Source organism: Crassostrea angulata, chromosome 1 (genome assembly GCF_025612915.1).
Source record: "Crassostrea angulata isolate pt1a10 chromosome 1, ASM2561291v2, whole genome shotgun sequence".
In the NCBI taxonomy this organism is placed as follows: Eukaryota; Metazoa; Mollusca; class Bivalvia; order Ostreida; family Ostreidae; genus Magallana; species Magallana angulata.
In genome coordinates, this window is record NC_069111.1 from 17,085,797 (window position 1) to 17,101,474 (window position 15,678).

The window sequence follows — 15,678 nt, forward strand, 5'->3', positions numbered from 1 at the left end:
ACAAAATAAACATGCTGCTCATAATTAAAGGAAGTGAACATGAAAAAAATAATTGTTGCTTAATAAATTTTAAAAGCCTTTTGAAACTCTGTTACCTTTTTGTTTATTTCTATCAAGAGATTTTATCAATTTAACACTCTCAGTGAAAGGTTTATGGATCCAAAGGTTTATGGAGGTAATCCATTATTCCCCAGCATGCATCTGTTCTCTGACGTAGATAAGCCACATTGCTGTTGGTGACTGGGTCAATGTTGGAACTACTAGGCCAGTGTTTATGTACAGAGTTGATAAAAGTTACGAAGAAAAAATATGCCTTGATGTGAAGAAAAGTTTTGTGTACTGTCATGAGAAGACAAGGTTTAAGTACATTTCTATAAATGAACCTCAGATAACTATTTATGATTTGTACAAAAAATGAATAGATAAATTTATTTGTGAAATATAAGACCATCACATTCCAGATGTTTGTACGGAGATGTAAAATTAGGTCACAATAACACTGATCCACGGACATTCCATTCTAGTTACATGTCACAATAACTGCTGGTGGGAATGCATCATTCTGAGATCCAAAATCTTCCTCCATAAACACTGTTTAAAATGACAACTCTTTACATTCCTTTCCAAGTTTCCATTCACATTTTGATGATGGCATTTTATATCTGTTTCTAAACGTGTGTAAACATGCAATGTGTCTCACTGACGGCAGCATCAGTGCTGCCCTCTCTTAGATGCTTAGAGATAACCCAGCAGGGAGGTAATGATTTTAACAATATGGCAGCGCTCATGGATTGCAAGAATTAGTTATTCTAAGTGGTATATCTTTTTACTGAGGAAAGCTCTGTCTAAACGGTTTTCAGATATCATTATACACATCAAACAGACAAATTTGAGCCCTTGATAATTTTTTCATGTTCACTTCCTTTAAGAAGAAACACACATTTTCATCACTTTTGGAAGATCAACATAGTTTTAGAGATGTGTGTTTCCTGCAAGAAAACGGTAAGTAAATCACTATATTAGATATTGTTTTATAATTAAAACATATTTTTTTGAGTAATCAAATGAATTAAGCAACAGGCAAAGTTAATTTAAAGTTAAATAAAACATAAATAAAAATAATAACATATGAATGAAAACTATTGTGTTTTATTTTCTTAGTATAAAGATATTTTTCCCCGTGGGTACGAGTTGACTAGTGAAGTCGTACTCAAATATTTGGGTACGACCTGACCATTTGAGTACGAGTTGGTTTACGTTATTGTGTCCGTCCCGCGTACGATTTAATTTTACCGTAGCACAGGTAAGTAAGTTATCCCGCTCGAAGAATATTCGGTTTTAAGATTTAATTATTCATTTTGAGTACTACATTAATTGATAAAATCATTTAATTCTTAAGGACGGCGGACCCAATTCAAGATTTCGCGCCTCTGCGCAGAAATACGCGCATATGCTATGAATATGACTGTCGTAATAAGGTACATCAGAATAAGAGTAAATAATAAATTTTTCATTCCACTAAACTAATTTGTTTTACACAGAAATATCAGTGATATTTCAAACGATGTTCATAAATTCTTAAGAAGCGAAATTAAGTTTACGACATTCACCGGAAGCTCATCTGTCAAAACAGACGACAATGTCTGTTGACAACTGTTTTCGGAAAAAAGGGAAATTTGTCTCTAAAAAGGATTTTATTCATTCAAAAATCCGTCAAGATAACATTGTTAAAGCCCGCAATCAGCCAATATATCAGACTGTTATTGAATCTGATCACAATTACGCGTCTAAATTCACTGAAAAGTCGTCAACATCTGACCATGACGAAGCCTTTACTCACCACCTGCACCCGGATTACCTTGAAGATTCATTTCAGTTTGACAGACTCAAGCCTCTTAATTTCTACCGGTTTATTATTGATTTGAAATTGTTCATTGACAATTTATTTTGCCAAGTATGTGATAACGATATCTACTTGAAAAATGCGTTAGGCGTCTTCCCATCTGGAGTGTGTGGCCATGTAGTAATCACATGCCTCGAACAAAGTAGCCATGGGAAAAACGCATCAAGAACAACAAAAACCTGGCCCAAAGATATTTGATGTCAATTCAAAAATTGGATCAGGTAAAGTTATAAAAATGTAACTGCAAAATGAATATGTACATGTATGTGAATAAATAGAGGGCATCCTAACATTTAATATGAATTATGACAAAATAAAACAAACTAAATCTGTAAAATGAATGATGAATTTGATACAGATGTACATGTCTTGTAAAGAAATGTTGGAGAATATATCACTGTTTTAATAATATGCTATTAATTGACGTGAAATTGATCACACTCTGGAATATATATGTACATGTATATTATACTGTGGAATCATCATTGTTCATGGGAGACCAATGTGGCGTTTGTGTGTAACCCTTGCCCATGAATTTACATTCCCACTAACAAATAAACAACCAATTGTTTATAATTTTTCAAAATTATCCAAACATTACCAACGAAATTTTGTCCCCATGAACCAGGAAAATTTTGGCTACCCAAGAAGAATTGACCCAGACAAATAAAAATGATTCAACAGTATTTGTCCCTGGATTAATGTACATGTACAATGAACATGTGCATTTAATTATATGCAATTTTGCTCTTGCAAATAGTTACAAGAGTAAAAGCAAGAAACCTATGGAAAATTGTAAATTATGTCAAATTTTCACATTGTATTAATTGTCATTATTGTGTTTTACTTTAGCAATGTATCATACTGGGATTGGACCCACTCAAGTGAACAACTTCCTTTCTACACTTAATTTGCCATCTATAAATGTCAAAACTTTAAGAAGGCGGTGTGAAGAAATTGGAGAAGAACTTGAAAACTTGGCAGAAAATTCAGTAAAAGATGCATTAAAAGAAGAAGTTAAATGTACTGTAACAGGTATGAATTAATTCCTTTGCACAAATTACAATCTGACAGTAAATTGTGTCTCTTATGATATTATAATCGGTGTCTATATTTACCCTAAATATTTCCATTTTGGAAAAAGTTGCAGAACCAATACTCTGAAAATCTGCAATGTCAACATATCCCAATTTTTACATTCAGTGTATATTTCCCCTAACGTGTGGTATTCAATTTGTCTGCACGGCCTGGTATGTTATAGGACCGACGACATCCCAAAATAAGCATTCAATGCTTATTGTTTTCTTTTGTGATGAAGATGTTGATTAAAATCCCTGTATCAGTAAATTCATAAATTACTGTATGAATTATGTCTTGTAATAATGTTACAAAACTGAAAAAAATATGTTATTTCATTATAAAAATTTATAGTCTAATATAATAGTCTGTCCTCCACAATTCTACCTTTTCCTACTTTCATTGTATATATTATATATTTATGCTTATTTACTATTTATTTACTACCTATCTATTCACTTATAAAATGTACCTCTGACTTTTGAAATGTATAATTATACTGAATGACCTCATGTACCATTTCATGGTTTGAGTGAATAAACTGAAAAAAATTGATCACTGTTACAATCTATCAAAACATTATTAGTGGGAAATTATAAACTTATAATAATTCATAATAGAGGACCTCTTTATTTGTAATTAAGGTCTTCCGTTTCCAACGGAAGACCTTATAGTTTTCGTACTGTTTCTTATTAAGGTCTTCCGTTTCCAACGGAAGACCTTATTGTTTTCGTACTGTTTCTTATTATTATTATTATTAAGGTCTTCCGTTTCCAACGGAAGACCTTATTGTTTTCGTTCGGTTTCTTTTTCCCTATTATTATTATTTTTCTTTTTTTTTCTTACAAATTTTGTGCACGCGATTTCTCAGAAACAACTCAACCGATTTTCATGAAACTTCTAGATATAATAGATAGTGATCGGAACCTTATAGGTTTTTAATTATATTGATGACGTCACTTCCGTTTTCGAGATATTGACGTTTTAGCGATTTTTAGAGGGGTGGCTTGTTCCTCTAACTTCTCCTAAACTATAAAAGATATTGAGTTCAAAATTTCAGGGATAGTAGACAAAAGAGTGTAGATTTGCAATTTTATTTTCATTTTGATCTGGCTTGAAAGGCGCCGAAGCTCGCCTGGACCTGAAAATTGGTATTAAAAAAACGTCGTAATTTTTTGTGGTTTTCTTTAATTATCTCTTTTCTGAAAAATATTTTGTTAAGACATGTAACGTAAAAATAGTTTCTATTTACCAGACCTTTCTTTTAAAATCAAGAAAAAGGGGCTGGCCCCTCAAATAAGGGGACCAAAGGGCTCTAAACTCTTTAATCTGTAGCCCTTTACTGAACGATATTTTGTGAAAGGTTATAGAAGCAAATATGTTTATTCTACAGTTATGTATCCAAGCAATGTAATGATTTTTCCATGTGTTACGTAATTAAGGGTTTTTAGGGGCCGAAAGTCCAAAATTTTGATTACCCATATCTCAGAAAGGAAAAATATTTTGAAATGCAGTACAGAAGAAAAGTTGTTCAAAATGATGTTCTCAACGATATGCAACCTTCACAATTTCGTTAAACGGCCCCTATAAGGAGATAAGGGATCGGCCCCTTAAATCTTCTTTCTCGTATATCTCCAGAATGGTAACAAATTTCTAAACAGTTGTTGAACAAAATGTGTTTAGAATTAAGTGACCTTTTATTTGATACCAAGAAAAAGGGGCTGGCCCCTTAAATTAGGGAACCAAAGGGCTCTAAACTCTTTAATCTGTAGCCCTTTACTGAGAGATATTTTGTGAAAGGTTATAGAAGCAAATATGTTTATCTTACAGTTATGTATCCAAGTAATGTAATGATTTTATCATGTGTTATGTAATTAGGGGTTTTTAGGGGCCAAAAGTCCAAAATTTCGATCACCCATATCTCAGAAAGGAAAAATATTTTGTAATGCAGTACAGAAGAAAGGTTGTTCAAAAAGATGTTTTTAACAAAATGCAACCTTGAAAATTTCGTTAAACGGCTCCTATAAGGGGATAAGGGATCGGCCCCTAAAATCTTCATTCTCATATATCTCCAGAACGGTAACGAATTTCTAAACACTTGTTGAACAAAATTTGCTTAGAATTAAGTGACCTTTCATTTAATATCAAGAAAAAGGGGCTGGCCCCTCAAATAAGGGGATCAAAGGGCTCTAAACTCTTTAATCTGTAGCCCTTTACTGAGAGATATTTTGTGAAAGGTTATAGAAGCAAATATGTTTATCTTACAGTTATGTATCCAAGTAATGTAATGATTTTATCATGTGTTATGTAATTAGGGGTTTTTTAGGGGCCAAAAGTCCAAACTTTTAATCACCCATATCTCAGAAAGGAAAAATATTTTGTAATGCAGTACAGAAGAAAAGTTGTTTAAAAAGATGTTTTTAACAAAATGCAACCTTGAAAATTTCGTTAAACGGCCCCTATAAGGGGATAAGGGATCGGCCCCTAAAACCTTCTTTCTCATATATCTCTAGAACGGTAACGAATTTCTAAACACTTGTTGAACAAAATGTGTTCAGAATTAAATGGCCTTTCATTTGATATCAAGAAAAAGGGGCTGGCCTCTCAAATAAGGGAACCAAAGGGCTCTAAAGTCTTTAATCTGTAGCCCTTTACTGAGAGATATTTTGTGAAATGTTATAAAAGCAAATGTGTTTATCTCACAGTTATGTATCTAAGCAATGTAATGGTTTTATCATGTGTTTCGTAATTTAGGGTTTTTAGGGGCCAAAAGTCCAAAAATTCAATTACCCATATCTCAGAAAGGAAAAATATTTTGAAATGCATTACGGATGATAAGTTGTACAAAATGATGTTTTTAACACTATGCAACCTTCAAAATTTCGTCAAACGGCCCATATAAGGAGATAAGGGATCGGCCCCTAAAACCTTCTTTCTCATATATCTCCAGAACAGTAGCACATTTTTAAACACTTATTTACAAAATGTGTTCAGAATTAAATGACCTTTCATTTGATATCAAGAAAAAGGGGCTGGCCCCTTAAATTAGGGGATCAAAGGGCTCTAAAATCTTTTATCTATAGCCCTTTAATGGGAGTCATTTTGTGAATGGTTATTAAAGCTAGATTAGGTATAATACGTTTATATATCCTAACAATATAATGATTTTCTCTTGTGTTACCCAATAAGGGTTTTTAGGGACCAGAGGTGAACATGATTAATCTTTTTCATCTTAATTGGTAGAAATGCAAGTATTTAAAACAGCAATGTAAGAGAACTTATAAAAAGCGATACAATAAAGCATTAGTACTTCACTCCTTTTTCGATATCATGTTTTGTTGTAAAAAATCAAAGTCGATGATGTCATATTTCCTTCTAAAAATCAGACGGAAGACCTCCTCGTTGCTCGCAACGAGATCGTGTCTAGTTATTATTATTATTTTTTTCCACAAATTTTGTGCACGCGCTATCTCGAAAACTATTCGGCCGATTTCAACCATTTTTTCACAGATGATTGCCAGTGGTCATAATTCTAGAAGTTTTTTTAAATTTTGAAATCGGCACTTCCGGTTCCGATTTACGGCCGATTTTGTAAATTTTTACGACCCATTTTGTGCAGACATAAACTCAGAGACTATCAGAGATATGAATATGAAATTTTCAGGATAGGTAGACCATAGATTGTAGTTGTGCACAAAGTAGTTTTTTGGCGCCAGTGGTGCCATTCCTTTGAGCTCGCATAGGCTCGAAAATTAAGTACGAATTTTGCATTTAATTTTTCATACATTTTGATCTGTATCTTTTTATCAGTTAATATTTTGATAAGACATATATAACAAAAGTAGTAGATAATCAGAAGTTCTTTCAAACGAAATCATAAAAAAGGGGCTGGCCCCTTTATTTAGGGGCCAAGACACCTGTAAACTCTAATACGAATAACTTAAAAACGATTAAGATTTTGTAATGCTTTATAGAAGCAAAGTTGTTGATCGTCACAATATCTGTCAGGAAAAATTATTGCCACGCCCATTTATTACGTAATTAGGGATTTTTAGGGGCCAAAGTACTTAAACTTTGACGCAATATATCTAGAGAAGGAGACATATTTTGTTAAGCATTGAAGAAGAGAAAATGCTTGCATTGATGATTCTCATCGATTCCATCAATCAAAATACCAATCCCTGTCCCCATTAGGGATCTAGAGGGCTGGCCCCTTAAATATTCAAACATTTGTATCTCAAAATTGATAAACAATTTTAAATAGATGTAAGAACAAAAAATGTTAGAATTTGTAAGACCTTTCGATTGAATTCAAGAAAAAGGGGCTGGCCCCTTAAATAAGGGGCCAAGACACTCGTAAACTCTATTACAGATAACTTAAAAATGATAAAGATTTCGTAATGCATTATAGAAGCAAAGTTGTTGATCTTTACAATATTTATCAGGAAAAATCATTGCCACGCCCATATTTTACGTAATTAGGGATTTTTAGGGGCCAAAGTACTTAAACTTTGACGCAATATATCTAGAGAAGGAGACATATTTTGTTAAGCATTGAAGAAGAGAAAATGCTTGCATTGATGATTCTCATCGATTCCATTAATCAAAATACCAATCCCTGTCCCCATTAGGGATCTAGAGGGCTGGCCCCTTAAATATTCAAACATTTGTATCTCAAAATTGATAAACAATTTTAAATAGATGTAAGAACAAAAAAATGTTAGAATTTGTAAGACCTTTCGATTGAATTCAAGAAAAAGGGGCTGGCCCCTTAAATTAGGGGCCAAGACACTCGTAAACTCTATTACAGATAACTTAAAAATGATAAAGATTTCGTAATGCATTATAGAAGCAAAGTTGTTGATCGTTACAATATTTATCAGGAAAAATCATTGCCACGCCCATATTTTACGTAATTAGGGATTTTTAGGGGCCAAAGTACTTAAACTTTGACGCAATATATCTAGAGAAGTAGATATATTTTGTTAAGCTTTGTAGAAGAGAAAATGCTTGCGTTGATGATTCTAAACGATTCCATCAATCAAAACACCAATATCTGTCCCCATTAAGGATTTAGAGGGCTGGCCCCTAAAACATTCAAACATTTGTATTTCAAAAATGATCAACAATTTAAGAGAAGTGTAATAACAAAAAATGTTAGAATTTGTGAGGCCTTTCGATTGAATTCAAGAAAAAGGGGCTGGACCCTTAAATTAGGGGCCATGCCACTCGTAAAGTCTTTTTCACATACCTTAAAAATAATCAAGATTTTGTAATGCATTATAAAAACAAAGTTGTTGATCGCAGCAACATCAGTTTGTAAAACTCATTTCCAAACCCATTGATGACGTATTTAGAGATTTTAAGGAGACTAAAATCTTAAATCTTTAATATGTTGTATGTTAAAAAGCAACTCTTTGTTAAGCATTTTAAAGGATATTGACAATCGTATAAATTATCTAAAAGGAAGTGGTTGAGGGAGAATTTTGAAATTTCATTGATATCTTAATTGAATCGTTTAAAAAATTGAACGGAAGACCTAGTCGTTACTCGTAACGAGATCGTATCTAGTTATTATTATTTTTTTCCCCAAATTTTGTGCACGCGATATCTCGAAAACTATTCGGCCGATTTCGATCATTTTTTCACAGATGATTGCCAGAGGTCATAATTTTAGAAGTTTTTTGAAATTTTGAAATCGTCACTTCCGGTTCCGATTTACGGCCGATTTTGTAAATTTTTACGACCAATTTTGTGCAGACATAAACTCAGAGACTATCAGAGATATGAATATAAAATTTTCAGGATAAGTAGACCATGGATTGAAGTTGTGCACAATGCAGTTTTTCTATGCCAGAGGCGCAAAGTTTAGGAGCTCGCCTGGGCTCGAAAATTGGATACGAATTTTGAATCAAAATTTTCATACGCTTTGATCTGTATCTTTTTATCAGTTAATATTTTGTTAACATATATATAACAAAAGTGGTAGATAATAAAAAGTGCTTTCCAACAAATTCAACAAAAAGGGGCTGGCCCCTTTTTTTAGGGGCCAAGACACTTGTAAACTATAATACAAATAACTTAAATACGATAAAGATTTTGTAATGCATTATAGAAGCAAAGTGGTTAATCGTACCAATATCTATTAGAAAAAATCATTGCCACGCCCATTTATTGCGTAATTAGGGATTTTTAGGGGCCAAAGTACTTAAACTTTGACACGATCTATCTAGAGAAGTAGACATATTTTGTTAGACATCAAAGAGGAGAAAATGTTTGAATTTATGATTGAAACCGATTCCACTTATCAAAACACGAATTTTTGTCCCCAAAAGATCTAAAGGGCTGGCTTCTAAAATATTCAATCATTTGTATCTCAAAAATGATCAACAATTTTAGATGGGTGTAAGAACAAAAAATGTTAGTATTCGTAAGACCTTTTCAAAGAAATCAAGAAAAAGGGGCTGGCCCCTTTTTTTTTGGGGGGGGGGGGGCAAATGACTCGTAAAGTCAATTACAAATTACATTATAAACGATTAAGATTTCGTAATGCAATTTAGAAGCAAAGTTGTTGATTGTAGCAATATCTATCTGGAAAACTCATTGCCACACCCATTTATTACGTAATTAGGGATTTGTATACATTATCTAAAAGTGTGTGTGTGTGGGGTTGGGGGGGGGTAATTCTGAAATTGTATCGATTATTCATGGTATGATTTAAAACAAAAATCGCAAGGAAGACCTACTCGTTACTCGTAACGAGATCGTATCTAGTGGTATATATTTTTTTTCAAACAAGTTGTGTTTTTAGTTCTATACCCTAAATAATTCTTTTAATCACATGTTTTAATTCCACATTTTTGCATAAACCCATTATGTTTTAATTCCACTTTTTGCATAAATCCATATTTTATATCATAAAGTGAAATCAACAGTAACCTGGAAATAAATTGTGAAGTCAATGCAGTGAAATATTAAAGATTTGTTACATGCAATTTATCTACTGCATAACAATTATGTTATGAAGTGGATATAATGCATGATAGGCAAACAGGTGATAAGAAAATAACTGGTCAAGTTTAATGGGGGAGAGTCTCAGAGAGAAAGAGAAAAAGAGTGTTAATTTCTTCCATACATGCAAGTTTATTATGTTTATATCAGTCTGATATTTTACAGAGGTGAGAAGGAATGTAATTGATGTTCCAGAAGAAAGCCTTGCAGTGTCAACAGATATGCATGTTAATTCTGATGAAGATGATTACAAAGATGTTGCAGGTAATATTTAGTGAAAAAAGAAATAGGATAAAAATCTTTTAACATTCTTTCATCTGGAAAAATATAATGACAGGGGATTATTTACAAAAGTATTAAGAGAGAGAGAGAGAGAGAGAGAGAGAGAGAGAGAGAGAGAGAGAGAGAGAGAGAGTAATAGTGTTAATTCCTTTCAGACATGCAAGTTAATCATGTATATACATGTGTCAGTATGATATTTTACAGAGGTGAGAAGGAATGAAATTGATGTCCCAGAAGAAAGCCTTGCAGTGTCAACAGATAACATGCATGCTAATTTTGATGAAGATGATTACAATGATGTTGCAGGTAATATTTAGTGAAAAAAGAAATATATGCATGTGTCCTAATGATAAAAGTTTTGGAAAATTCTTTCCATCTGAAAGTGATAATTTACAAGAGTATTGCATGAGAGAGAGAGAGAGGAGAGACAGAGAGAGAGACAGGGAGAGAAAGAGGAGAGAGAGATAGAGAATGCAAATACCTGGCTACACATGTAATTGGTATTGTTTTTTGCCCACATACAATTATATACAAGATTATCATCTTCATTATACAGAATAAGCAGTAGAGAAACATGAATGTGTTTTAGAAGAAGTATTAAACATTAAAACCATATTTGCTAAGGAAAATCTACATTATGATATGTATTTACATTAAAGATGCAATATCAGTGATCCGTCATACATTGCATAAATATTTTAGCCAATATTGAAAATCCTGATTTGTTGGGATGGGATAGAGTTAATCGGAATACATCGTAAAATTTCAAAGTAGTCTTAGAATGCTACTGCTAAGGTTATTTTTATCTGGATTAAAACACGTGGTGGTGCAATTCAGCTGTTTTCTAGGCAAAGGAATAAAATAATTTCATTTGTGAATAACCAGAAAACTTATTCCAAAATGTTTAATACATATATAATGCTCAATATCAAAATTTAATTCCAACTTGCAACAGTTTTTTTAAATTATTTATTCAATTACATTTTTAATGTACTTGCATTTAAGAATAAGATAAACTTCACATTCATTTTTATGTTATACATTTTCAGGCGACGAAAGATTGCCATCAAGAGAGTCCACAAGTAAACAACATAAAAAGAAAACAACTGCTTTTGAAAAGAATGTCATCAGAAATGTAGATAAAGACAGGTATTTGTGTGTGTGTGTGTGTGTGTGTGTGTATAAATATTCAGATGTAAAAGATACAATACACATTATACATGTAGCTGCAGACTCTAGATAAATTTCTGAAAAATTTGAAAGAGTATGGGCTATAAATATTTAAGAAATGAACTCAATGTCTACCCAAGTTATACGAGTATAACCTGGGTTGGGGCAGTTTATGCTTTACAATCAGCAAAGCCGATTATAAAAATCGTAAATTGCTCTAACCCAGGTTATACGAGTATAACTTGTGTAGATATCGAGTTCATTCCTTATAATTTAATTTTCTGTTATTTACCGTACAAATTGGGTACGTTTTACTTTTAAAAATGAATATTTATCTGTTCAAAATTCAAAATTAACATCAGGTGGATTAGTACCTTATTGACGTTAGTGCATTGTGACATCCTGTGACATGCAAACCAGGTTATAAAAATTTAACTAAATTTTTCTATCCAATCAAATACTGCGTTACAACCAGAATTAAATTATTAAGGTATATTCATCTTTTGATAGTCAAGGAAGTGTTCAACAAAGTGACACATCGATGGGTATAACAGTATCTGCAGATGGAACTTTTCAGAAGAGAGGATCTGGTAGATGTTACAACAGTTTATCAGGTTAGTTTGATTTTAGTGAAAAAGGATCTTCCTTTTGTGTGTATATATTTTTGGTATATTTACATGCGCGGATCCAGAAAATTTTTCCAGGGGGGGGGGGGGGGGTCTGAAGGATAATTGTGTTTGTCAGGGGGGTCCGAGGCATATTTGTAATAATTTTACTATGTAAATTTAATAAATTTTCATTTTCCGGGGGGGGGGGGGGGGGGGGTCGGGACCCCTCCGACCCCCCCTCTAGATCCCCGCATGATTTATAAATATTGTTTAATAAAAAAAAAAATCGCACAGTCCGGTTTTTCCATAGAGAAAATTCTAAAAATGAAAGACAACACAGAATATATATATATATATATATATATATATATATATATATATATATATATATATATATATATATATATAATATATGAACTAGATGTAAAGTTACACCATGAATGCCCCCACAGGCAGCCAACATTTCATAGATTTACATAATTTGTTTTACATATGTTTTATAGGTGCAGCATCATTGATTGGGTTGAAAACGGGCAAAGTGGTCGGGTTTTCAAGCAGGTTCAAGCGTTGTAGAAAATGCATGGTTGCCAAAAAGTCAAACAGAACCCCAATAAAGCATAAATGTAGGAAAAACTGGGTGGGTTCAGCGAAAGCCATGGAGCCAGACATGATTGTTGAGATGCTCCAACATGCAAAATCTTCAGATGCCCCTGTTGCCACATTAATTGGAGATGATGACTGCACAGCCTTTAAAAGAGCTAGAGAAGAAGTTAATTCTACTATAGAAAAAGTCAGTGACAAAAATCATATGGAAAAAAAATTTGTCAAACAAGCTGTACAAATTGAAAACGAAGTACCCAAAAGAATTATCGGTTAAAACCATTAATGCCCTGCTTTTCTTGACTTCATTTCTTTTTTATCTGAGAATGGCAAGGGTGTTTATCTTGCAGCTCACAATTGTCGAAATTTTGATGCAGTCATACTTTTTAATCAGCTACATTTGTACAATTTATGGGGGGAATTTTGTAAAACAGTCATTGGGTTTTCTGATACTCTTCCTATGTTCAAAATCATGTATCCAAATTTTTTGAAAAACTACAAGCAAGAAACATTAGTGGAGTCCTTACTAAATGTCACATATGATGCACATAATGCAGAAAAAGACGTAGAAGTTCTTCAAAGACTTGTTTTTGAGAAGGGAAATGTTGAAATTTTGATATCAGAGCAGTGCTTTTTTTATTCATCACAGTTGTCTCCCAAGGGTGTTGTACCCACCAAACATTCTTTGTCATCTTTAGTATCTAAAACAGTAATTTCCAAACACATTTGTGGCAAAATACAAAAAGCTGGTTTAGGATATATGCACCTTCTCCTGGCATTCAAAAGAGGCGGATTTGATGGACTGCAGTTACTACTTGGGGAGAAAAATGAAGATGCTAAAGTTAGGGTCACCAGATGTATGAAAGTAATTGAAAACATTGCAGCTCATTTCAGAGCTGAATTCCAAGAAGAGTGATGCAAATGTAAATACATGTGTTTTGATATAGAAAGGCAAATTATGCTGCATAGGTTTTGTACATGTATATATCTTATATTTCGCAAAATTCAGAGATACATAATATGTGATTATATAGCCACTGGAATAATTTAGGGTTTTCTATTATTCATCTTATAATGTATTATAATAACATTATATTCAACATGAATGTACTATTGATGAACAAATATGAAAATGTACGTAGCAACATATACATGTCATTAAATTTTAGTTCATATGAAAGCGTACTGCATATATAGTACATATACATTTATCTATGGAGGATTATAGCTAGACTATTCAAAGCTACATGTAACCATATGTGTAAAGCTATTTTGACTAAGATATGCAGATCGATAAAGAAAATAGTGCCATGTATTATATCAAAAACAAAAACCTATCATATTTGTGCAGTTAAATTCAACATATGAATATTTTAAAACTTACATGTACATGTACCTTGTAGTTTTTCTGATGAATTACAACAATTAATAGTTGTTACAGGGGACATTTTGATTTGAATGTGTTTTTTGTATATTTATGTATGTACGTAGATAAGTACGTAGATACTTGATGTGTGCTCTAATCTATTGTCAGCTTGGAATATGGTAGATGACAAACTTGTGAAAGAAAATATGAGGAGAATTTGTAGTTTTTTAAGATTCACCTATATTTTTTTCAATTATTTTGACTGCAGAATTTATAGGTGCTATAGATGATAATATGATTTTACAAGATACAGGGTACTATATCAGAAATATATATGTATTTGATTCAGTTTTATTGATTATCAGAACACTAATTATCTGCAGTGTTGATTATAAAATCGTATGATTAGTATATAAAGAGAATGGCATTAATGAAATTTTAGCATTGTTTTCTTTATAACTTATTCGCACAAATCTGTGTAGTAAAGGAGGTACCGTAATTGTACTTTGTTGTCTAGCTGTCATATAGACAAAACGGAAGGCATGAATAATCAGAATAACGTACTGCCCTGCCGTACACAATTGATAATGTACCATGTGAGTGCATGATATTGTTTGAACTATTGGCACTTTTTTTAGAAAGGTTATTGAGTCTCATAAAAAGGGTAGCCCGTGGCCGTGGCCATTTCTTATTTCACGTTATTCACATCGATCCGTCCGACTCCCTAACATGCCTAAAGAATCCACTCTCCTATAAACTAGCTAGCAGTGTTCAGTCCTGCATTGTATATATCGATCTAACCACTTAGCTAAAGGTAAGTTGTTATAAAACTTGCTTTTGCTTACAAAATAGACAGAATTACTTATAATGGTTTTTTTTTATATCAGTGAATCGTATACATGTATTGTGTGAGTGGCAGCAAGCACGTTGCCTTGAAATATACAGATTTTAAGAAATAAATGAATTAAAACCGACAGAAAATTAAAGAGGTATATTGACTAACAGATCAAAACATAATTTGTGATGCCAAAATATTTTTAGTGGAGAAAAATTAAAAAAAAAAAATAGTCCGAATTTCCTCTGTTTGCGACAAGTCCGTACTATTTCCACGGTTTATACATCCTAAAACGCCCAAAGTAAGTTTGTAGTCTTTTAATCTGGTAGATAATGAATTTATACCTTAACTTAACAATATATATGTACAACAGTTAATGTAAAGTCAGGAATAATTAATTATGTCCTTTTTCAATGACATTTCTGAAGGAAAATGAACCATGCAGTGAACTTTGACACAACCCCTTAAAAAATTTAGGTCGATGACCTACATTTTTTTTCTGTTCATCTGTAAGCTTATTGACTTCTTAATATTACAATTTAATTAGAGTAAAAAATCTATTGCAGAATTTTTAAAATATCAATTTTTATACCACACCCCAGAAAATTCCCATTACTTTCTATTATATCTGAGAATTTTCGTACCCAAACTTTGAAACGCCCCCAGTAAAATAAGGAAGTCGATGATCATGTATTTTTTTTATTGATTTTCACTCACCATTAACTGATCAACATTATATAAAAATTTGAATAAAAAATCTATTGTAGAAATGAATTGGGTCCGCCTTCCTTAAATTTCGTTTCATTTAACTTGCATTCCTATATTT

The 15,678-nt window shown here is 32.4% G+C and overlaps 1 protein-coding gene and 1 pseudogene across 1 annotated transcript; both read left to right on the plus strand.

The window, feature by feature from the left end:
• The first annotated feature begins 1,399 nt into the window (after positions 1 to 1,399).
• LOC128177822 (uncharacterized) lies at positions 1,400 to 12,928 on the plus strand (annotated as a pseudogene).
• Positions 12,929 to 12,949: 21 nt separating this feature from the next.
• On the plus strand, positions 12,950 to 14,453 carry LOC128177832 (uncharacterized; the record flags this gene model as incomplete). The annotated part of the gene is made up of 1 exon (XM_052844706.1): positions 12,950 to 14,453. A coding segment is annotated over one exon (618 nt), but the record flags the coding sequence as incomplete, so codon positions are not given.
• Between the last annotated feature and the right edge of the window lie 1,225 nt (positions 14,454 to 15,678).